Source organism: Rhinoraja longicauda, chromosome 2 (assembly GCF_053455715.1).
Source record: "Rhinoraja longicauda isolate Sanriku21f chromosome 2, sRhiLon1.1, whole genome shotgun sequence".
In the NCBI taxonomy this organism is placed as follows: Eukaryota; Metazoa; Chordata; class Chondrichthyes; order Rajiformes; family Arhynchobatidae; genus Rhinoraja; species Rhinoraja longicauda.
In genome coordinates, this window is record NC_135954.1 from 6,359,189 (window position 1) to 6,383,457 (window position 24,269).

A 24,269-nucleotide genomic window follows, 5' to 3' on the forward strand; every position below is an offset into this window, starting at 1 on the left:
GAGGCACAGAGTTAAGGCAGTGACAGGTGTGAGAACGGGACATCAAAGGGGATCGAGATCATTGTTAGCCAGGAGAAGGTGACAACACAGCAAACAGAGATAAAAATGTAATCGGGGACAGCCAGACTTCTCAGAAAAAAGGGAAGGGGGCGAATGGAGAGAAAGATAGAAAACAAAGGTTACTTGAAGTTAGTGAGGTCAATATTCATACCGCTGGGGTGCATTTTGCTTGGCCATATCTCTAGACTCCCTCTCCCCTGACTCTCAGTCTGAAGAAGGGTCTCGACCCACAACGTCACCAGTTCCTTCTATCCAGAGACACTGCCTGTCCCGCTGAGATATCCAGCATTTTGTGTCTTTAAATATATATATTCTGCTGCAGATGTGAAAACACACAGAGGCCCAATCGCCTCCGAAACTCACTGATCAAGCTCAAACACAATGAACTTCCCATATTTAGTTTAGTTGAATAAGAAAATAACTGCAGATGCTGGTACAAATCGATTTATTCACAAAATGCTGGAGTAACTCAGCAGGTCAGGCAGCATCTCGGGAAAGAAGGAATGGGTGGCGTTTCGGGTCGAGACCCTTCTTCAGACTGATGTCAGGGGGGCGGGACAAAGGAAGGATATAGGTGGAGACAGGAAGATAGAGGGAGATCTGGGAAGGAGGAGGGGAAGAGAGGTACAGAGGGACTATCTAAAGTTGGAGAAGTCGATGTTCATACCACTGGGCTGCAAACTGCCCAGGCGAAATATGAGGTGCTGTTCCTCCAATTTCCGGTGGGCCTCACTATGGCACTGGAGGGGGCCCATGACAGAAAGGTCAGACTGGGAATGGGAGGGGGAGTTGAAGTGCTTGGCCACCGGGAGATCAGTTTGGTCAATGCGGGCCAAGGGCAGGTGTTCAGCGAAGCGATTGCCGAGCCTGCGCTTGGTTTCGCCGATGTAAATGAGTTGACATCTAGAGCAGCGGATGCAATAGATGAGGTTGGAGGAGGTGCAGGTGAACCTTTGTCTCACCTGGAAAGACTGGGAATGTGAATAATGTTGAGTTTAGTTTATTGTCACGTGTACCGAGGTACAGTGAAAAGCTTTTGTTGCGTGCTAACCAGCCAGCGGAAAGACAGTACATGATTGCAATCAAGCCGTCCACATTGTACAGATACAGGATAAAAGGAATAATGTGAATAACGTTTAGCGCAAGATAAAGTCTAGTAAAGACTGATCAAAGATAGTCCGAGGGTCACCAATGAGGTAGATAATAGTTCAGTACTGCTCTCTGGTTGTGGTAGGATGGTTCAGTTGCCTGATAAAACTGTCCTATCCATGTACCTGTCCAAATATCGTTTAAATTTTGTTTTGGTAACAACATTTACAATTTTTGTTTTAATTTTTGTTGCCAAACATCCTCCTGTGAGAAGCCATTCCCTCTGCTGTGTGTTGATAATTTTGAAGATTCAACCTTCTCATTTAAAAGGAAAAAAATGTTCTATCATCTCATAACTCTTTAGGCTGGGAATTGATTTCGATATTCAGAGGGCTATCATTAGGGTTGCCAACTTCCTCACTCCCAAATACGAGACAAGGTGACGTCACCGCCCCTCGTCCCACGTCACCTCACCCAGCCAGCAGCCACATGCTCCCGATCCACCAATGGTGGCCGCCCGGGCCGGGAGGCGGGTTGCTAAGCAACCTCCGTTAGGCGGTGCCTGGGCCTCCACTGTCCGGAGCTAAAATGTCGGAAACCTAGAGTTTCGGGACCTAAACTGTCGGGACCAACAGCTTCGGGGCTTACAGTGTCGGGGCCTTCAATGTCAGGGCTTTCAATGTCGGGGCCTACAGCGCGCCCCGGGCCTAATACCATATTAGGCCTGGCTGGAGGTGTAGTTCCAACGCTGTAGGCTCCAACACTCTAGATTTCCGACATTTTAGCTCCGGACAGCGTAGGCCCGGGCACCGCCTAACAGAGGTTGCGAAGCAACCCCCCCTCCCGGCCCAGGCAGCCACCATTGGTGGAGCAGGAGCACGTATTTGCTGGGTGGGTGAGGTCACGTGGGGCGTGGGGCGGTGACGTCAACCTTTAACCCTTATTTGGGAGTGAGGAAGTTGGCAACCTTACTAATACGGGACAAGGGCGGTCCCGTACGGGACAAGTCTATTTAGCCCAAAATATGGGATGGCTAATAGGGGACAGTTGGCAACCCTGCCTATCATAGAGTCATACACTGTGGAAACAGACCCTTTAGTCCATCTTGCACATGCTGACCAAGATGCCCCAGCTACACGAGTCCCACCTGCCTGTGTTTGGCCCATTAACCTGTCCTGTCCTATCCATGTACCTGTCCAAATGACTTTTAAGTGTTGGGATAGTACCTGTCTCAACTACCTCCTCTGGCAGATATCGTTCCATACACCCACCGTGAAATAATCCTGCCATTTGAGTGTTAGAAATCTTCCAAGTATGAGAGGGAGAGTTTTAGGTTTAAGTTTATTGTTGTCACGTTTACTGAAGAACAGTGAATGCTTTTGTTATGCATGCTATCCAATCCGATCAAATAATACCACGTATAAATACAATCAGGGCAAACTCAAGTAATTAGTACGGGTGTCAGGGGTTACGGGGAGAAGGCAGGAGAATGGGGCTCAGGAAGGAGAGATAGATCACAGTGGCGAAGTAGACTTGATGGGCCGAATGGCCTAATTCCACTCCTAGAACTTAGGAACATAAACTTATAAATTGATGGCCTGGATAGAGTGGACATGGAGAGGACGTTTCCACTAGTGGGAGAGTCTAGGACCAGAGGCCACAGCCTCAGAATAAAAGGACGTACCTTTAGAAATGAGGTGAGGGGGAATTTCTTTAGTCAGACGGTGGTGAATCTGTGGAATTCATTGCCACAGACGGTTGCAGATGGAGTCAATGGGTATTTTTAAGGCGATAGATAGATAGATTCTTGATTAGTACGGGTGTCAGGGGTTACGGGGAGAAGGCAGGAGAATGGGGTTGAGAGGGAAAGCTTGATCAGGCATGATTGAATGGCAGACAGTGAATTCATGTAGACCTCCAGAATTCTGACCCTCGTGCTTCTGAGTTTTTAAAGGGGAAGGTACAGTGAAAAGTATGATGCTCAGTACTGTAGTGCATCAGTTCCACAGACAAAGTCCAATGTCCACACTGGGGCAGAGGTGAATCACAGTACAGGCGGCACGGTGGCGCAGCGGTAGAGTTGCTGCCTTACAGCGAATGCAGCGCCGGAGACCCGGGTTCGATCCCGACTACGGGTGCTGTCTGTACGGAGTTTGTACCTTCTCCCTGTGACCTGCGTGGGTTTTCTCCGAGATCTTCGGTTTCCTCCCGCACTCCAAAGACGTGCAGGTTTGCAGGTTAATTGGCTTGGTATAAATGTAAAAATTGTTCCCGGTGTGTGTAGGATTGTGTTAGTGTGCGGGGATCGCTGGTCGGCGCGGGCCCGGTGGGTGTAGGATAGCGTTAGTGTGCGGGGATCGCTGGTCGGCGCGGGCCCGGCGGGTGTAGGATAGTGTTAGTGTGCGGGGATCGCTGGTCGGCGCGGGCCCGGTGTGTGTAGGATAGTGTTAGTGTGCGGGGATCGCTGGTCGGCGCGGGCCCAGCGGGCCAAAGGGCCTGTTTCCGCGCTGTATCTCTAAACTAAATTACCCTAACTTATGGAAGGGCCGTTCAGAAGCCTGATAACAGTACATGCCGCGTTGGAAGGAACTGCGGATGCTGGATTTAAACCGAAGACACGCACAAAAAGCTGGAGTAACTCAGCGGGACAGGCAGCAGGAGAAAATGAATAGGTGACGTTTATGGGTCGAGAACCCTTCTTCAGACTGAGAGTCAGGGGAGAGGGAAATGAGAGATATAGACGGCGCCATTGAGTGATAGAACAAATGAATGAAAGGTATGCAGCAGTACACGCCATTCAGCCAAGTTCAGCGGTGATCAGAACTGTCCGCTGAAGGGTTAACAGAGATCGTCCACATGGAAGAAAGGTCAACGTTTGAAATATTTCATTAGCAGACGACTAGACGCTGGTCGCTGTCAGGCAGCATATGTTCCCTTGCTGCAAGTAAGAATTTCATTGTTCTATGTGGGGCAGATGACAATAAAATGCTCTCGGCCCGCTGGGACATGAACTGCAATGGCACAAGGATTAAAACCTTGCGAGGCAGCAAAGTCAAAACAACACGATGCCACGCACTTGGGGGAACGAGGGAAGGATAAAAAGCACGGCATAATGACGTTTCCCCGGCGATGAAAGGCAGTGCGGGCCGATCGACCGCGAGCTCGGAACGAGTTAAAACGCGGAACGGGCTGCAGCAGTCTGCAGCCGCAAAAACATCCACAAAGGGAGCTCGCTCTGCACAAAGCATTCAAGCCGATGGTTTAGTGAATTATCACAGGGGTCAGGGGCTGGTGTAGTGGGCCTGCTCCAAGCAGCCAGCGTCGACGCTTCAGAAACAGTCTCTCTGCAGGACACGGCCAGACCACCTCTTCCCCCCCGGCCCCCCCACACCCCCACACCTCGGACAGACGGTATTAATAAACAAGGGGGTACGCTCTCCCTCCCGAACCGTGCACCTCGGACTGCAGCGGAGGACAGACGGGCAGCGCTCCGTGTGGTGACGGCCTCTGATGATGGCATCTTCCGGCTGGTCCGTGGAACAGCCCGAGGAGACAGACAGCGAGACGAGACCCCCCCCCTGATCGGCTCTTCCGTCAGCCTCCAATCTTTCCCGGTCGGTCTACGGCTTCTACACCACATGACCAAGGCGATGGGCTCTGCCGGCCTCTGCCGACCCACACAAACAACACGCTCGCATTCCCCCCCCCCCCCACCCCCTTTAAAAAAAAAATTTTTTTTTCCTTGGGATTCCCGATTCAACCCGAGTAGCCGAAGACCCACGCATCAGATTTAAACGATGGTTTAAAGAAAAGGGGAGGATATTTATTGCTGGTTAAAGCACACAGGACTAGCTGGGCCAGCCTTTTGAGATTCATATCCTGTGCATGTCAAGCACACAGCTGCTCTGCTGCAGCCCCACAACGAGTCATGTGAACATTTCAATTGACTGCTTCAATTTATCATGGGAAATGTTTTGTTCGAGGTAAAATTTTGTCAAGTCAATCCAGGCTCCTTCCCAAAGTGGCTCCGCTTGCTAGAGCTGCTGCCTCACAGCGCCAGAGACCCGCGTTCCACCCTGACTACAGGTGCTGTCTGTACGGAGTCTGTACCTTCACCCCGTGGGTTTTCTCCGGGTGCTCCGGTTTCCCCCCACACTCCAAAGACGTGCAGGTTTGTAGGTTAATTGGCTTGGTGCAAGTGTATAAATTGTACCAAGTGTGTGTAGGATAGTGTTAGTGTGCGGGGATCGTTGGTCAGTGCGGACTCAGCGGGCCGAAGAGCCTGTTTCCACGCTGTATCTCTAAACTAAACTAAACTAAAGATCCGGCAGTTCCTGTCCCAGCAATTGTAGACAAGTTCACAAGTTATAGGAACACAACCTTCTAAACTCCAGCCAGCTGAGGCCCAGTGCCATCAAATGCTCATCATATGCTAGCCCACTCATTCTTGCTCGTCATATGCTAGCCCACTCATTCATGCTCGTCATATGCTAGCCCACTCATTCTTGCACATCATATGCTAGCCCACTCAACCTCCTCTGGACCCTCTCCAGAGCCAGCACATCCTTCCTCAGAGATGGGGCCCAAAACTGCTCACAGACCTCACATATGGAGTCAGACAACTTGGAAACAGGCCCGTCAGCCCACCTTGTCCACGACAACCAACATGTCTGGGGTTGCCAACAGTCCCGTATTAGCCGGGTCATCCTGTATTTTGAGCGAAATTGGTTTGTCCCGTATGGGACCGCCCTTGTCCCGTATTAGGCCCAGGGGGCGCTGTAGGCCCGGACGCTGTAGGCCCGGACAGTGTAGGCCCGGACAGTGTAGGCCCGGAGGCCCAGGCACCGCCTAACGGAGGTTGCGTAGCCCGGGCGGCCGCCATTGGTGGAACGGGAGCACGTGGCCACTGGCTGGGTGAGGTCACGTGGGGAGCAGGGTGGTGACGTCACCTTGTCCCTTATTTGGGAGCGAGAAAGTTGGCAACCCTAAACATGCCCCATCTACACTAGTCCCACCTGCCTGTGTTTGCATCTTGATTTGATTCAAAATGTTGACTCTGTCGAACAATCGGTGAAGTGGACACGATTTCCGTGTTTCTCTAATTGTGACCATTCAGCAAGTCCTGGATTTTCTGGATCTGGCTGTTGTTTATTGTTACTGAGGTTGGGTGAGCTTCAGGCGCTAGAAACTCTTCACTAAAACACTCCATCTCCAACCCTCTTCATCCTTCCCTCCACTCTACACTACTCCCACCCCCCTCCCCTCCACTACATGACATACAGCGTAGAAACAGGCTTTTCGGCCCAATTTGCCCACACCGACCAACATGTCCGGCCTGCACTAGTCCCGCCTGCCTGCGTTTGGCCCATATCCCTCTAAACCTGTCCTATCCACGTACCTGTCTAAAATGTCTCTTAAACGTTGTGATAGTCCCTGCCTCAACTACCTCCTCCAGCAGCTCGTTCCATACACCCACCACCCACTTTGGTAAAGAGTTGCCCCTCGGGTTCCACTTAAATCTTTCACCCCTCATTGTGTGTGTGGCACGGTGGTGCAGCGGTAGAGTTGCTGTCTTTCAGCGCCAGAGTCCCAAGTTCGATCCTGACCGCGGGGTTTGTATGTTCTCCCCGTGACCACGTGGGTTTTCTCCGGCTTCTGCAAATTGTAAATTGCCCCAGGTGTGTCGGATAGTGCCAGTGTACCGTGTGATCGCTGGTCAGCACTGACAGAAGGGCCTGTTTCCACGCTGCGTCTCTAAAGGCTGAGGTTTTCACAGAGCTGAAGCAGCCCCTTCGGCCCACTGACTCAGCGATCACCCTGCACACAATCACTAACCTACACACACCAGGGACAATTTACAATTTTACCAAGGCAATTAACCTACAAACATGTACACCACACCTTGGGGAGAACGTACAAACTCCATACAGACAGCACCCGTAGTCAGGATGGAACCCGGGTCTCTGGCGCTGTGAGGCAGCAACTCTACCGCTGCGCCACCGTGCCTTCCTTTATTGGCATGGCACTCAGTGGGCCAAAGGGCCTGTATCTCTAAAGTAAACTAAACTACTAGGCTGCAGAGGAAACTGCTCATTAGTCTTAGTTTAGTCTAGTTTAGATATTCAGCGTGAAAACAGGCCCTTCAGCCCACCGAGTCCGCGCCGACCAGTGAACCCCACACACTAGCGCTATCCTACACACACTGGGGACAATTTACAATCTGTACCGAAGCCAATTAACCTATTAACCTGCACATCTTTGCTTTGGAGTGAGGGAGAAAACCCACGCAGGTCACGGGGAGAACGTACAAACTCCTAACAGACAGCACCCGTAGTCGGGATCGAACCCGGGTCTCTGGCGCCGTGAGGCAGCAATTCTACCGCTGGGCCACCGTGCCGCCCGGGGCGTTTAGGTCAGTAGCAACGATCCACACATCACAAACCCTGGACCTCCCAGGTTTATGTGGCCGGGTGCCACATACCAGCAGTGAACAAACACTTGTTCTTTAAATATATCCATTTACGAATATCAAGATCAAAAATCTCCACAAAATATTCGCAAATCTTTATGCATGAAGCGGGAGGGCTTAATCAATTAAAAGTATTGTAGCAGTGTGTGCATTGTGGAGCATTTAGTCACATGGGTCCTGAGAAGGAGTTTGTAATTACATTCTTTAAAGCACAATCTGGACATGAAGATTGTTCATAACTGCAGATGCTTCAAGACCTACCCCCCCCCCCCCCCCCACGCCCCATGATCCTATGTTTCCTCATTAGCTGTTAAATGCTCACAACCACAGCAGAGGAAGTTGGGCAGATAAAAAGAGGCGCGGTGGCGCAGCGGTAGAGTTGCTGCCTCACAGCGTCGGAGACCAGGGTGCGATCCCAACCACGGGTACTTGCCTGTGCGGATTTTGTACGTTCTCCCCGTGACCCACGTGGGTTTTCTCCGAGATCTTTGGCTTCCTTCCTCCCACTCACATTCCAAAGACGTGCGGGTCTGTCGGTTAATTGGCTTGGTGTCATTGTAAATTGTCCCTTGCGTGTGTAGGATAGCGGGGATCGCTGGTCGGCGCGGACTCGGTGGGCCGAAGGGCCTGCTTCCGCGCTGTATCTCTGAATTAAAATTTGCAGAGGCCAATTAATCTTCAAACCAGTCGGTCATTGGAGTGTGGGAGAACCCGGAGAAAAACCTACGTGGTCAAAGGGAGAGTGTAGAGACCACTTAGTAAGGGTGGAACGTGGGACTCTGGCGCTGCAAGGTAGCAGCTCTACCCCTGCGCCACCCTGCCACCACTGCGCCGCTCTGCAGATTGATTGCAGTAGGGGATTGCAGTAACAATTGAAGCAGTTGCTGCCTTACACCACCGGAGACCCGGGCTCGATCCTGACCACGGGTGCTGTCTGTACGGAGTTTGATCCAGGGGCCACACAGTCTAAGAATAAAGGGGAGGCCATTTAAAACTGAGGTGAGAAGCAACTTTTTCACCCAGAGTTGTGAATTTATGGAATTCTCTGCCACAGAAGGCAGTGGAGGCCAATTCACTGGATGGATTTAAAAGAGAGTTAGATAGAGCTCTAGGGGCTAGCGGAATCCAGGGACATGGGGAGAAGGCAGGCACGGGTTACTGATTGTGGACGATCAGTAATGATCACAATGAATGGTGGTGCTGGCTCGAGGGGCTGAATGGCCTCCTCCTGCACCTATTTTCTATGTTTCTATGTACGTTCTCCCCATGGCATGTGTGGGGTTTTCCGGGTGCTCCCAAGGACGTGCAGGTTTGCAGGTTAATTGGCTTCGGTAAAATTGTAAATTGTCCCTGGTGTGTAGGATAGTGCGAGTGTACAGGGATCGCTGGTGGGCTTAAGTGCCTGTTTCCGCGCTGCATCTCTAAAGTCTAATGTACAAATGAGGTCCCCCATACTGCGCACGATACTCCGACTGCAGTCTAATTAACCACCATCTCAACAGGACGCATCTGCATTAAAAGATTCCCAAATCATTAGCTCCACATGTGCAGCAGAATCACACGGAAATGAAACCACCCACCTCACCATACACACTAAACACTCGCACACACACACACGAACGCATTAAACACACGCACACACACGAACGCATTAAACACTCGCACGCACACACATGAACGCGTTAAACACACGCACACACACACGAACGCATTAAACACTCGCACGCACACACACGAACGCATTAAACACTCGCATGCACACACACACGAACGCATTAAACACTCGCACGCACACACACACGAACGCATTAAACACACGCACACACACACACGAACGCATTAAACACTCGCACGCACACACACACGAACGCATTAAACACTCGCATGCACACACACACGAACGCATTAAACACTCGCACGCACAAACACACGAACGCATTAAACACTCGCACGCACACACACATGAACGCACAGGCACACACGTTCATACACATGCAAGTACACACACATCTACACACAAACACGCATGTTAACACACGCACACACACATACACATTAACACGTGCACACACCCACATCCTCGTACACATTTTCACATTAACACGCACATATAAATAGACACATTCACAAACACAGGCATGTACGCACATGTATACATGCGCATGCACACACACACTTTCACACCACACAATGCACACACACTTTCACACCACATATATACACCCACGCTTTCACACACACGTACACACACACGCACACACACGGTTATGGGAAGAAGGCAGGAGAATAGGGATGAGAGGGAAAGATAGATCAGCCATGATTGAATGGCGGAGTAGACTTGATGGGCCGAATGGCCTAATTCTGCTCCTATCACTTATGAACAAACACACACGCACACACCAACCTTTGGTCACAGAGTCATGCAGCATGGAAACAGGCCCTTCGGCCCAACTTGCCCACACCGACCAACATGTCCCATCTACACTCGTCCTGCCTGCCTGCGTTTGGCCCATATCCCTGTAAAACTGTCCTATCTATGTACCTAAGATCGACACAAAAAGCAGGAGCAACTCAGCAGGTGAGGCAGCATTTCTAGAGAAATGGAATGGGTGACGTTTCAGGTTGAGACCTTTCTTCAGACTCAAACCCAAAATGTCACCCATTCCTTTTCTCCAGAGATGCTGCCTGCCCCGCTGAGTTACTTCAGCTTTTCATGTCTGTCTTTGGTTTAAACCAGCATCAGAAGTTCCTTCCTATACTATCCATGTACCTGTCTAAATGTTACAATAGTCCTTGCCACAAATACCTCCTCTGGCAGCTCGTTCCTTAAACCCACCACCCTTTGTGTGAAAATGTTACCCCTCAGATTCCTATTGAATCTTTCCCCTCCCCTCACCTAAAACCTATGCCCTCTTGTTGTTGTTTCCCCCAACTCTGGGCAAGAGACTGCGTCTATTCCTGTCATGATTTTTTACCTCTATAAGCTCACCCCTCATCCTCCTGCGTTCCAAGGAATAGAGTCCCAGCCTGCTCAACCTCTCCGTATAGCCCAGACCCTCGGGTCCTGGCAACATCCTCATAAATCCTCAGGGCGGTCACGGTGGCGCAGCGGTAGAGTTGCTGCCTTACAGCGAATGCAGCGTGCAAGCGTGCAGGTGCAGCAGGCAGCGAAGAAAGCGAATGGTATGTTGGCATTCATAGCAAGAGGATTTGAGTATAGGAGCAGGGAGGTTCTGCTGCAGTTGTACAGGGCCTTGGTGAGACCACACCTGGAGTATTGTGTACAGTTTTGGTCTCCTAATCTGAGGAAAGACATTCTTGCCTCAGAGGGAGTACAGAGAAGGTTCACCAGATTGATCCCTGGGATGGCAGGAATTCTCTGCCACAGAAGGTAGTTGAGGCCAGTTCATTGGCTATATTTAAGAGGGAGTTAGATGTGGCCCTTGTGGCTAAAGGGATCAGGGGGTATGGTGAGAAGGCAGGTACGGGATACTGAGTTGGATGATCAGCCATGACCATATTGAATGGCGGTGCAGGCTCGAAAGGCCGAATGGCCTACTCCTGCACCTGTTTTCTATGTTTCTATGCAGCGTCGGAGGCCCGGGTTCAATCCTGACTACGGCTGCTGTCTGTACGGAGTTTGTACGTTCTCCCCGTGACCTGCGTGGGTTTCCTCCCACACTCCCAAAGACGTGCAGGTTTGTAGGTTAATTGGCTTGGTAAATGTGAAAATTGTCCCTAGTGGGTGTAGGATGGTGTTAATGTGCGGGAATCGCTGGTCGGCGCGGACCTGGTGGGCCGAAGGGCCTGTTTCGGCGCTGTATCTCTAAACTAAACTAAACTAAACTAAACCAAACTAAAGAGGTAGTTTCAACAGTTAGCTGTGAGTGGGAAGTGGAAGACTGCTGACTAAAAGGGACATCATGGTGAGCCTTGCATCATCAGCCGATGGGTCATCGCCTCGTGTGTTGTTCCCATTGCGTTTTGTGGTGTCTGCTGTCTCACCATCTTGTCTCGTGGGATGGGGAGGTGCCAGGCACTTTGGAAGGGGAAGTGGGCGGATGAGTCAACTAACAGCTCAGCAAGTGGTTTATTCCACGCAGTGTTGGAGACAGTTGGGAGTAAATCCCCTGTCTTCCTGTCTCCCAGGTTTCGTAAAAACCTGGGGGAACTAAAATCGTTCCTGAGTAAATGTAATTGAGAGTTTGGGCGGGGCACAGTGGTCGAGTTGCTGCCTCACAGCTCCAGGGAACTGGGTTTGATTCTGACTACAGGTGCTGTATGGACCCATTGGGCCCAAACCTCTCCTGTGGGCCCGGCAACCCTCCCCCAACCCGTGGCCCACCCCCGGCCCTGGTGGAGAGGAAAGGGGAGAGAGAGCCCCGGGTGACCATCGCTGCGGCCAGCAGCAGGAGAGCTCTTCTCACCAACCCCTCCCCCCCCCCCCTCACTGGCCGCCACTCCCGTTACTCGGGCGGGTCCCGCCTCCCCTCTGAGCGGCAACCCTCTCCCAACTGCGCACGGGGGCGGATCCGGCGGCCATCTTACGTAACTATTAGGTCAACGGGGCCCAAACTGCGCAGGCGCGGACCTGTTTGTTCTGCGCACGCGCGGATCCGGCGGCCATCTTGCCTAAGTATCAGATCAACGGTCCCCAACTGCGCAGGCGTGTAGCCGTTCAACGGCTGTGACGTCGAACACGCGGACCCGTTAGGTGCCCATTGTGCCATCGAGTAGAGTCGATGGGCCGAATGGCCTAATTCTACTCCTATATGATCTGTACTCATTATATCATTAATGATTTGGGCATCGCAACACAATGGGTGGCACGGTGGAGCAGCGGTGGAGCTGGTGCCTTACGGCGCCACAGACCCTGGTTCGATCCTGACTACGGGTGCTGTCTGTACGGAGTTTGTACGTTCTCCCCGAGACCTGTGTGGCTTTTCTCTGGGATCTCTAGTTTCCTCCCACACTCCAAAGATGTACAGGTTTGCAAGTTGATTAGCTTGGTATATGTGTAAATCGTCCCTAGTGTGTGTAGGGTGGTGTTAATGTGCGGGGATCGCTGGTCGGCGTGGCTTCGGTGGGCCGAAGGGCCTGTTTCCGCGCTGTATCACTAAAGTAAACTAAACTAGATGAATTTGGCTTCACTCAGTGACACGCCCAAAGTAACAACTGAATATGTACAGGCCACACAGAACGATCAGTCCCTGGAGGACGAATCAAGGACACTTTCAGCGGGTTTAGAGTTTGAATTTCAGGGCTATCCTTTGATCCACACTGAATGCGAACAAGGGTTTACACCGCGGAATGCACAAACTCGATTGCAATTCGAGTTATCCAGTGGGCTGGGAGCCAGATTTTTATCAATAGCTCATTCTATGCCTTTTCAACGCACTGCTTGGAGTCATACAGCGTGGAAACAGGCCCTTCGGCCCAACTTGCCCACGCCGGCCAACATGTCCCTTGTACACTAGTCGCATGCAGTGCATCGTCCAACTCTGGGAAGAGAGACTAGAGAAATATCCGGAAGACACTCACATGGCAATCGATCCCTCTGAGAAACTCCTGCCAGCTTCCGACCAACCGTGGATAACCTGGCGCCGTCTCAACAGACTGCGGGCAGGCGTGGGGAGGAGCAAATGGAACTTGCTGAAGTGGGGATGCACTGACGATGCGGCAGACTGCGAGTGTGGACGGGACCTCCAGACTATGGAACATCTCCTGAGCTGTGACATGCTGCATGACACACGCACTGTAAAGGATCTTGCAGAGGCCAACCACGTGGCACTAAAATGTGCTCGCTATCAGCAAACAGCTGTGTGATGACACGAACAAATAAAAACTAGTCACGCCTGCCTGCGTTTGGCCCTTATCCCTCCAAATCTGTCCTATCCATGTACCTGTCTAACTGTTTCTTAAACATTACGATAGTCCCTGCCTCAACTACTTCTTCTGGCAACTTGTTCCATACACCTTTGTGTGAAAAAGTTACCCCTCAGATTCCAATTAAATCTTTCCCCTTCACCTTGAACCTATGAACTCTGGTCCTCGATTCCCCTACTCCGGGCAAGAGGCTCTGTGCATATGTGAATTATTGAGTTATACCATCACTTGTATTTCCTGTTTTAAATCCTGTTTGGTTTAGTTTTTGCACATGCAGCGTGGAAAGAGGCCATTCGGCCTACCAGGTCTGTGCCGACCCACAATCACCCGTTATCCCGAGATACTAGGGAGAATCTTTGAAAGCTAATTAACCTACAAATCTGTACATCTTTGGAGTGCAGGAGGAAACCGGAGCTTCCAGGAGAAAACCCACGCAGGTCACGGGGAGAACGTACAAACTCCGTACAGACATCGAACCCGGGTCTCTGGCGTTGTGAAGCAGCAACCCTACCGCTGCGCCGCCCTTTGTTGAAGGGAACACGGAAATCGTGTTTCCTCTGGTTGGAAAATCACTGACAAGATCACTACACAAAATCCTGAGAGGAATAGATCGGGTAGATGCAGAGTCTTTTACCCAGAGTAGGGGAATCGAGGACCAGAGGACACAGGTTCAAGGTGAAGGGGAAAAAATTTAATAGGAATCCGAGGGGTGACTTTTTAACACAGAGGGTGGTGGGTGTATGGAACAAGCTGCCAGAGGAGGTCGTTGAGGCTGGGACTATCCCATCGTTTAAGAAACAGTTGGACAGCTACATGGATAGGACAGGTTTGGAGGGATATGGACCAAGCGCATGCAAGTGAGACTAGTGCAGCTGGGACACTGCGGGCCGGCGTGGGCAAGTTGGGCCAAAGGGCCTGCTTCCACACTGTATCACTCTATGACTCTAAGAGAGTGATCGGATTTTAAACGACCACAATAAGAAGAGTTGACACAAAAGTACTCTGTGCTGCAGGTTGTTGGAACTTGCACCAGAAACTATTGAGCAACAAATACCTCAAATATTTTTTGAAAGGAAAATATTCCAGCCAAGGACAACAAGATGCAGAAATGAAGGATCAACTCCGAACTACCGGCTACCTTAGTTGTGCTCGGGACTTCAGGCTTTTGCTTTGTTCTGCACTAATATTGCTTCATCCATTTATCCATCCTATCTATCTACCCTATCTTTCTATCCTTCTAACCATCCATCTCTGGCCAGCGTCAGAAGAAGGGTCTTGACCTGAAACGTCACCCATTCCTTCTCTACAGAGATGCTGCCTGTCCCGCTGAGTTACTCCAGCTTTTGGTGTCTACCAATCCATCCATCTCTCTATGTTATCTATTGAATACTTTCAATAGACTCGATGGGCCGAATGGCCTAATTCTACTCCTATCACCTATGATTATGACCTTGTGACCCAGAGTAAGGGAATCAGGATTTAATAGGAACCCGAGGGGCAACTTTTGTCCACATAGAGGATGGTGGATGTATGGCACAAGCTGCCTGCGGACATGCTTGAGGCAGGTGCTATAAACAACATTTAAAATACCTTTGAAACAGGTAGAACAGGTTTAGAGAGATGCTAGACCAAGTGGACCTGTTGGGCCCAAACCTCTCCTGCATTGGTGCAGCACCCTCTCCTCCCCCCCTGCCCCGCCCCCTCTCCCTCCCCCCCCCCGCCATCATGTACCGTTTTGGCTGTAGTTCAGGAACAAACAAATAAACGAGAGTTTAGTATATAGATGGGCCAAACGCAGGCAGATGGGACTAGTGTAGATGGGGCACATTGGTTGGTGTGGGCAAGTTGGGCCCAAGGGCCTGTTTCCGTGATGTTTGGCTCTATGACTCCACTGTGTTTACGAACCATTTGTGATGCTGCAAGTTTGAATTTCACTGTTCTGTTTCAGTACATATGAATATTAAACACGTTTCACTTAACGTTGACCCTCCGCCACAAAGACTTTGCACAAATACAATGGGCTGAATGTCCCAATCTGATACCTCTCTGGTTCTAGAAATTCATTACGACACAAATGCACTCAGAAACTGTGTACAGGCCCATCACCGATCTCCTGGCAACTGGTGTTCCTTCAATTTGACCAAAATTACGAGATCTCGTTTGAAATCCCCCCCCCCACCCGTAAATGTGGCACCCAAGCCGGGTGAGGCGGCCGATCTCCGCCTCATTGGGACTTCTGCGGCCAATCCAGCCGGGGCTCTGGAACTCCGGCCCGGCCAGAGCCAGCAGACCCGTTCCCATAGCCGTCTATAGCGTTCCCATACGCAGTCGATGACCGCACAGGGGTCGGCTGCCTGCCCCTTTTCCGGGCTTACGTACGTGCCCGCGTGCCCCTGTAGAGGGAACGCGCGGTGTCCACGGGGACGTTGGAGGCCTTCCGTGAACGCTGGTCGCCGCGGGAGGTCGAATTTATTAAAGACAATAGACAATAGGTGCAGGAGGAGGCCATTCGGCCCTTCGAGCCAGCACCGCCATTCAATGTGATCATGGCTGATCATTCTCAATCAGTACCCCGTTCCTGCCTTCTCCCCATACCCCCTGACTCCGCTATCCTTAAGAGCTCTATCTAGCTCTCTCTTGAATGCATTCAGAGAATTGGCCTCCACTGCCTTCTGAGGCAGAGAATTCCACAGATTCACAACTCTCTGACTGAAAAAGTTTTTCCTCATCTCCGTTCTAAATGGCCTACCCCTTATTTTTAAACTGTGGCCCCTTGTTCTGGACTCCCCCAACATTGGGAACATGTTTCCTGCCTCTAACGTGTCCAACCCCTTAATAATCTTATACGTTTCGATAAGATCCCCTCTCATCCTTCTAAATTCCAGTGTATACAAGCCTAGTCGCTCCAGTGTTTTAACATATGACAGTCCCGCCATTCAGGGAATAACACACAGACTTGAACCAGATTCGACCCGACTAGCAAAGATATCCGTACAAAAAAAATTTAAATACTGGTTTCTTAACTAAACACGTTTCAGCCCCAAAAGATGGGTCAACACTCAACGTTAACTTGAGCTTTGTAAGGAATTCCTCTCCAATCCATGTTCCCGACGTACACTGGCCCTATCCCCGAACTCTACCTCCCCTACATTGACAACTGCTTCGGTACAGCCTCCTGCAGCCAGGCCAAACTCTCAGATTTCATCAACTTCCATCGACTGGTGTTAATAATGATTTAGGTGATGGAATTAAAAGTAACACTAGCAAATTTGCAGATGACACAAAGCTGGGTGGCAGTGTGAGCTGCAAAGAGGATGCTAGGAGGTTGCAGGGTGACTTGGACAGGTTGTGTGAGTGGGCAGATGCGTGGCAGATGCAGTATAATGTAGATAAATGTGAGGTTATCCACTTTGGCGGCAAGAACAAGGAGACAGATTATTATCTCAATGGTGTCAGATTAGGAAGAAGGGAAGTGCAACGAGAACTGGGTGTCCTTGTACACCAGTCACTGAAAGTAAGCGTGCAGGTACAGCAGGCAGTGAAGAAAGCCAATGGCATGTTGGCCTTCATAACGAGAGGATTTGAGTATAGGAGTAATGAGGTCCTTCTGCAGTTGTATAGGGCCCTGGTGAGACCACATCTGGAGTATTGTGTGCAGTTTTGGTCTCCCAATTTGAGGAAGGACATCCTTGCTATTGAGGCAGTGCAGCATATGAGGAAAGATTGGAAAGACTGGGCTTGTATTCACTGGAATTTAGAAGGATGAGAGGGGATCTTATATAGAGACATATAAAATTATAAAAGGACTGGACAAGGTAGATGCAGGAACATTTTCCCCAATTTTGGGGGAGTCCAGAACCAGGGGCCACAGTCTAAGAATAAAGGGGAGGCCATTTAAAACTGAGATGAGAGAAAACTTTTTCACCCAGAGAGTTGTGAATTTGTGGAATTCTCTGCCACAGAAGGCAGTGGAGGCCAATTCACTGGATGAATTTAAAAGAGTTACATAGAGCTCTAGGGGCTAGCGGAATCAAGGGATGTGGGGATCTGTAACTGTAATTCTTTTTTGTGCACAATCCGCAGGCATTGCCACTTTCATTTCACTGCACATCGTGTATGTGTATGTGACAAATAAACTTGACTTGACTTGAGAAGGCAGGCACGGGTTACTGATTGTGGATGATCAGCCATGATCACAATGAATGGCGGTGCTGGCTCCAAGGGCCTCCTCCTGCACCTATTTTCTATGTTTCTATGATATAGAAACTCATTAGTGGAAACATGCTCTCCATATCCAGGCCTTGCACTAATCGGTAAGTTTCAATGAGGTCCTCCCCTCATCCTTCTAAACGTCTCATTGCGATTTCATTGAATTGATAGAACAGATTGATTTAACCTGGAGTGATGCCTGCCAACATATGTGGTCGCTCACCATTCAAATCCTTCCCATGCGTTTTTCCATCGCTGCCGCCATTGATGTCGCCGTACTGACGCTTCTGCGAGTTTTTGAATTCCTTCAACGATAGGTAGAGGACTTTTCGGACGACCCTCTCTTCCGACCACGGTATTCCATCATCGTAGTCCTACAAACACAAGAAGGAAGAACTGGCTTTAGCGCTGGCCTAACGCACTGCATGAGTCGTACATTGCTGGGCTCCTGATGACCTCGGTCAACAAGCTAAGTTTAGTGTAGAGACACAGCAGGGAAACAGGCCCCTCGGCCCACCGGCCACGCGCCGACCAGCGATCCCCGCGCACATTAAAACTGAGGCAAGAAGAGACTTTTAACACCCAGAGAGTTGTGAATTTGTGGAATTCTCTGCCACAGAGGGCAATGGAGGCCAATTCACTGGATGAATTTAAGAGAGAGTTAGATAGAGCTCTGGGGGCTAGTGGAATCAAGGGATATGGGGAGAGGTTGGGCATGGGTTACTGATTGTGGATGATCAGCCATGATCACAACGAATGGCGGTGCTGGCTCGAAGGGCAGAATGGCCTCCTCCTGCACCTATTTTCTATGTCAATGTTTCTATTACCACTATCCTACACACACCAGGGACAAATTTGCACACACACCAAGCCAATTAACCTACATACCTGTAGGAAAGAACTGCAGATACTGGTTTAAAATCGGATGTAAACACAAAATGCTGGAGTAACTCAGCGGGTCAGGCAGCATCTCTGGAGAGAAGGAATGGGTGACGTTTCGGGTCGAGACCCTTCTTCAGACAGACCCGAGTCGGGCTTTGCGTTCATTGTAAACCAAACTATTCTTTCCCAAACCATGCAGGATAAGAATTCCCTGAGAAAACTTCATTCGGTTAATGTCAACAATGAAACTGGAAATCTAAAAGGAAAATGCTGGGAAGTTTCCAATTTTGGTGAAAGGTTATCGACCCAACACATTAACTCCGCGTCCTCCAGAGACCCGCTGAGACACTCCGACACTTTGCGCTTTTTGTTTGCAGACCAGCACCTGCAGTTCCTTGGTCGACACCAAATGCTGGAGTAATTGAGCGGGTCAGGCAACATCTCTGGAGAGAAGGAATGGGTGGGGTTTCGGGTCGAGACCCTTCTTCAGACAGACCCGTGTCTGAAGAAGGGTCTCGACCCAAAACGTCGCCCATTCCTTCTCTCCACAGATGCTGCCTGACCCGCTGAGTTACTCCAGCTCTTCGTGTCTCCCTTCCTGTTGAATCTTTCCCCTCTCACCTTGAACACACCTTGTGTGGAACATTGAGAAACAAAAGGCACATCAACACCAACATTGAACCCTGTCGTATACCTTCACACGCCAGCGATGACCGCAAGAGACAAGAGAGTCAAGAGTGTTTTATTGCCATATGTCCCAGATAGAACAGACATTCTTACTAGCAGCAGCACAACACAATATGTAAACATAGTGCACTGTAAACAATATAATAAACCAGAAAAAAGTTCAATGTGTGTACACACACACGCACATATCTATACACACATTTTATTCACAAAATGCTGGAGTAACTCAGCAGGTCAGGAGATTCTCCTGAGATGCTGCCTGACCTGCTGAGTTACTCCAGCATTTTGTGAATAAATACCTTCGATTTGTACCAGCATCTGCAGTTATTTTCCTACACTATCTATACACACACAGATGCAACACCTGTCCCTTTACCTCCCCCCTCGACTCCATCCAAGGACCCAAACAGACTTTCCAGGTGAGACAGAGGTTCACCTGCACCTCCTCCAACCTCATCTATTGTATCCGCTGTTCCAGATGTCAACTTCTTTACATCGGCGAGACCAAACGCAGGCTCGGCGATCGTTTCGCTCAACACCTTCGCTCAGTCCGCCTTAACCAACCTGATCTCCCGGTGGCTGAGCACTTCAACTCCCCCTCCCACTCCCAGTCTGACTTTTCTGTCATGGGCCTCCTCCAGTGCCATAGTGAGGCCCACCGCAAATTTGAGGAACAGCACCTCATATTTCGCTTGGGCAGCTTAGAGCCCAGCGGTATGAACATCGACTTCTCCAACTTTAGATAGTTCCTCTGTCCCTCTCTTCCTCCCCCTTCCCAGATCTCCCTCTATCTTCCTGTCTCCACCTATATCCTTCCTTTGTCCCGCCCCCGACATCAGTCTGAAGAAGGGTCTCGACCCGAAACGTTGCCCATTCCTTCTCTCCTGAGATGCTGCCTGACCTGCTGCGTTACTCCAGCATTTCGTATATATATATATATATATATACATACACACACTCGTAATAAACAAACAATAATAGTGTATAACATAACCAATGGCCCCCCACAAGTCTATGTAGTTGGGGCATATTTGGAGGTTGTAGTGTTTAACAGCCTGATGGCTGCAGCGAAGAAGCTGTTCCTGAACCTAGACGTTACAGTTCTCATAAGGCCATGAGTGACAGGAACAGAATTAGGCCGTTCGGCCCATCGTCTACTCCGCTATTCCATCATGGCTGATCTATTCCTCCCTCCTACCCCCATCCTCCTGCCTTCTCCCTGTAGCTCCTGACTGCCGTGCAGGCTCCTGTGCCTTCCTCCCGATGCCAGGGGTGGAATGTGAGCGTGGCCAGGGTGGTGTGTTTAACCTGCGGTCACGAGGGTTTTACAGTCGTTAGTTATGGTTTTTTGCCCCTGAATTCGGCAGATGCTGTCGAGCAGCCAAGAGGGAAGTCCACACAGTGAACACCCACTGGAAGTGCATTAGCAAAACTCAGGCTCCCTCAATCAGCTGCCCCCTTAATGCAACAGCACCTCACAAAAAAAAACCCTGACAGACGTTCACAAGCTCAAGGAGCAGAATGTCGCAATTACAAAGAAAATAGGTGCAGGAGGAGGCCATTCGGCCCTTCGAGCCAGCACCGCCATTCAATGTGATCATGGCTGATCATTCTCAATCAGTACCCCGATCCTGCCCTCTCCCCACATCCCCTGACTCCGCTATCCTTAAGAGCTCTATCCAGCTCTCTCTTGAATGCATTCAGAGAATTGGCCTCCACTGCCTTCTGAGGCAGAGAATTCCACAGATTCACAACTCTCTGACTGAAAAAGTTTTTCCTCATCTCCGTTCTAAATGGCCTACCCCTTATTCTTAAACTGTGGCCCCTTGTTCTGGACTCCCCCAACATTGGGAACATGTTTCCTGCCTCTAACGTGTCCAACCCCGTAATAATCATACGTTTCGATAAGATCTCCTCTCATCCTTCTAAATTCCAGTGTATACAAGCCCAGTCGCTCCAGTCTTTCAACATATGACAGACTGGATAGGCTGGTTAGATAGCTCTATCTAACTCTTTCTTTTAAATTGATCCAGTGAATTGGCCTCCACTGCCTTCTGTGGCAGAGAATTCGACAGATTTACAACTCACCAGGTGATAAAGTCGCTTCTCATCTCAGTTTTAAATGGCCTCCCCTTTATTCTTAGACTGTGGCCCCTGGTTCTGGACTCCCCCAACATTAGGAACATTTTTCCTGCGTCTAGTTTGTCCAGTCCTTTTATAATTTTATACGTTTCAGCCCATCAAGTCTACTCCGCCGCTCAATCATGGCTGATCTATCTCTCCCTCTCAATCCCATTCTCCTGCCTTCTCCCCATAACCCTTGACACCCCATACTAATTAAGAATCTGTCAATCTCCACCCGGGACTGAGCTACAGAGAGACTCTATTCCTTGGCGCTCAGGACGAAGAGGGGTAAACCTATAGAGGTGTATAAAATCATGAGAAGAATAGATCAGGTAGATACACAGAGTCTCTTGCCCAGAGTAGGGGAATTGAAGACTAGAGGACAGTTTTAAGGTGAAGGGGAAAAGATTTAATAGGAATCTGAAGGGGAACTTTCTCACACAAAGGGTGGTGGGTGTATGGAACGAGGTGCCAGAGGAGGCAGTTAAGGCAGGGGCTATCCCAACGTTTATACAGGTACATGGATAGGACCGCTTTGGAGGGATATGGGCCACACGCAGGCAGGCAGGAGGGTCTAGTGTAGTTGGGACATGTTGGCCAGGGTGAGCAAGTCAGGCTGACAGGCCTGTTTCCATGCTGTATGACTCTGTGAAAGATTTATAAAGAGCCAGCATACTGTAGTCAAGAAACAAGAAAGCCTGACCACACTTGACAGCAGTCAGAAAATTCCCGTTTAAATAGAGGGAGTCCAGAGATATGGACGGGTAAAGTGAGAAAATGACAGATCTCATTGTATGCCTCGTTGTCATCCTCCCCTCAGCTGCCAATGTACCATTCTACATTTCCTGGATCATCATCCCCTTTAATCTGTGTTTTCACGCCTTACCCGTCCCATATCTCTGTGTCTCCCTCTCCCCTGACTCTCAGTCTGAAGAAGAGTCTCGGCCCGAATCGTCACCCATTCCTTCTATCTAGATATGTTCTCCAGAGATGCTGCCTGACCCGCTGAGTTACTCCAGCACTCTGTGAAACGTCACCCATTCCTTCTGCCCAGAGATGCTGCCTGACCCGCTGAGTTACCAGCATTTTCTGTCTAGTGCACGATCACGCGTTTTCCGGAAGGGGGGGAGGGGGAGGGAGAGGGGGAGAGAGGGGGAGGGGGAGAGAGAGGGACGGGGAGAGAGAGGGGGAGAGAGAGAGGGAGGGGGAGGGTGAGGGGGAGAGAGAGAGAGAGAGAGGGAAGGAGAGGGAGAGGGATGGGGAGTGGGAAGGGGAGGGAGGAGGGAGAGGGAGAGGTCTAAATCAGATCCCTCATTTGTCTGATCAGCAAATTAAGAGTTTGGCCGAGCTATCAATCACTGCAACCTTTAATCTCCTGGCACAAAACACAGCTGAAAGCCATCAGAGGCCAGAGAGGAGAGGAGGATGTGTGCGAGCAGACTTTAATTAAAGTACAACACCACCCCCCCCCCACCATTTTGTTTCACTGCAGTTCAGACAACATTCCCAATAAAATCTTTCCTCATGGAAGCATTTGAAGGCTTCAACGTGTTCATCTATATGCAAATTTCTTCTTTTATGCCACATACCTCGAGTAGTTTTTTCTTTTAAAAACAATTAAAAAACGCACACACACGTTTTCTCTCCAGAGGAGGCAGGCACGGCGGTGGAGTTGCTGCCTGACAGCGTCAGAGACCCCGGGCTTAACCAGAGCCAAAATATCCGGAGCACCCGGAGAAAACCCACGCAGGTCACGGGGAGAACGTACAAACTCCGTACAGACAGCACCCGTAGTCGGGATCGAACCCGGGTCTCCGGCGCTGCATTCGCTGTAAGGCGGCAACTCTACCGCTGCGCCGAGTCGCAAGATCATTCCTCCCTTTCAAAAGAACCCGGCCTTCGTACGATACGATTGAACTTTATCCCAGGTGGGAAATTGGTCTGCCAACCATCATAAAACACAACAAGATACACGAAACATGAAGTTAAAGTGATGTGGAAAGTCCAGGATTGGGGAGTGGGGGGGAGGGGAGTCAGTCTCAGTCTACCCCACGACAGAAGGGGGAGGAGTTGTACAGTTTGATAGCCACAGGGAAGAAGGATCTCCTGTGGCGTTCTGTGCTGCATCTTGGTGGGACCAGTCTGTTGCTGAAGGTGCTCCTCAGGTTGACCAGTGTGTGTCATGGAGGGGGTGAGCTGCATTGTCCAGGATGCTCCGCAGTTTGAGGAGCATCTTCCCCTCCAAGACCACCACCTTGTAGGCAGCAGGGGTCCAGTTTCACTTGGGACAGGCATGACGAGGGTTGGCAACTGTCCCGTGATGGCCGGGACATCCCGTATTTTGGGCTAAATTGGTTTGTCCCGTACGGGACGGCCCTTGCCCCGTATTAGGCCCGCGGGCCGCTATCGGCCGGGACAGTGTAGGCTAACGGAGTGTGTTCGGGGCACGGGGCCGAGTGTGTTCACCTGTCGGAGGTTGCGTAGCAACCCGCCACCCGGCCCGGGCGGCCGCCATTGGTGGAGCGGGAGCACGTGGCCGCTGGCTGGGCGAGGTCACATGGGGCGAGGGGCGGTGACTTCACCTTGCCACGTATTTGGGAGTGAGATAGTTGGCAACCCCTAGGCATGACTGAGAGCTGTTTGCTTCTATTGCTTCACAAGGAAGCAATTCTTAAACCGGGACCACAAACACTTTTAGGATTCAGCAGCTTAGTGTCAACAGAGCGATACATCGTGACTACAGCTCCTTCTGCCCAACGTGCCCACACCGACCAACATGTGCCATCTACACTAGTGCCACCTGCCTGCATTTGGCCCATATCCCTCCAAACCTACCCTAACCACATACCTGTCTAAATGTTTC

At 50.4% G+C, this 24,269-nt stretch overlaps 1 protein-coding gene across 2 annotated transcripts in view; it reads right to left on the bottom strand.

Moving 5' to 3' along the window:
• The window catches only part of jarid2b (jumonji and AT-rich interaction domain containing 2b), a 308,818-nt gene that overhangs the window by 129,057 nt on the left and 155,492 nt on the right, over window positions 1–24,269 (bottom strand). For both annotated transcript variants that reach the window (XM_078414548.1, XM_078414558.1), the window contains one exon: window positions 17,937–18,087. In XM_078414548.1, the coding sequence (XP_078270674.1) occupies window positions 17,937–18,087 (151 nt within the window). The remainder of the gene's footprint in view (window positions 1–17,936; window positions 18,088–24,269) is intronic.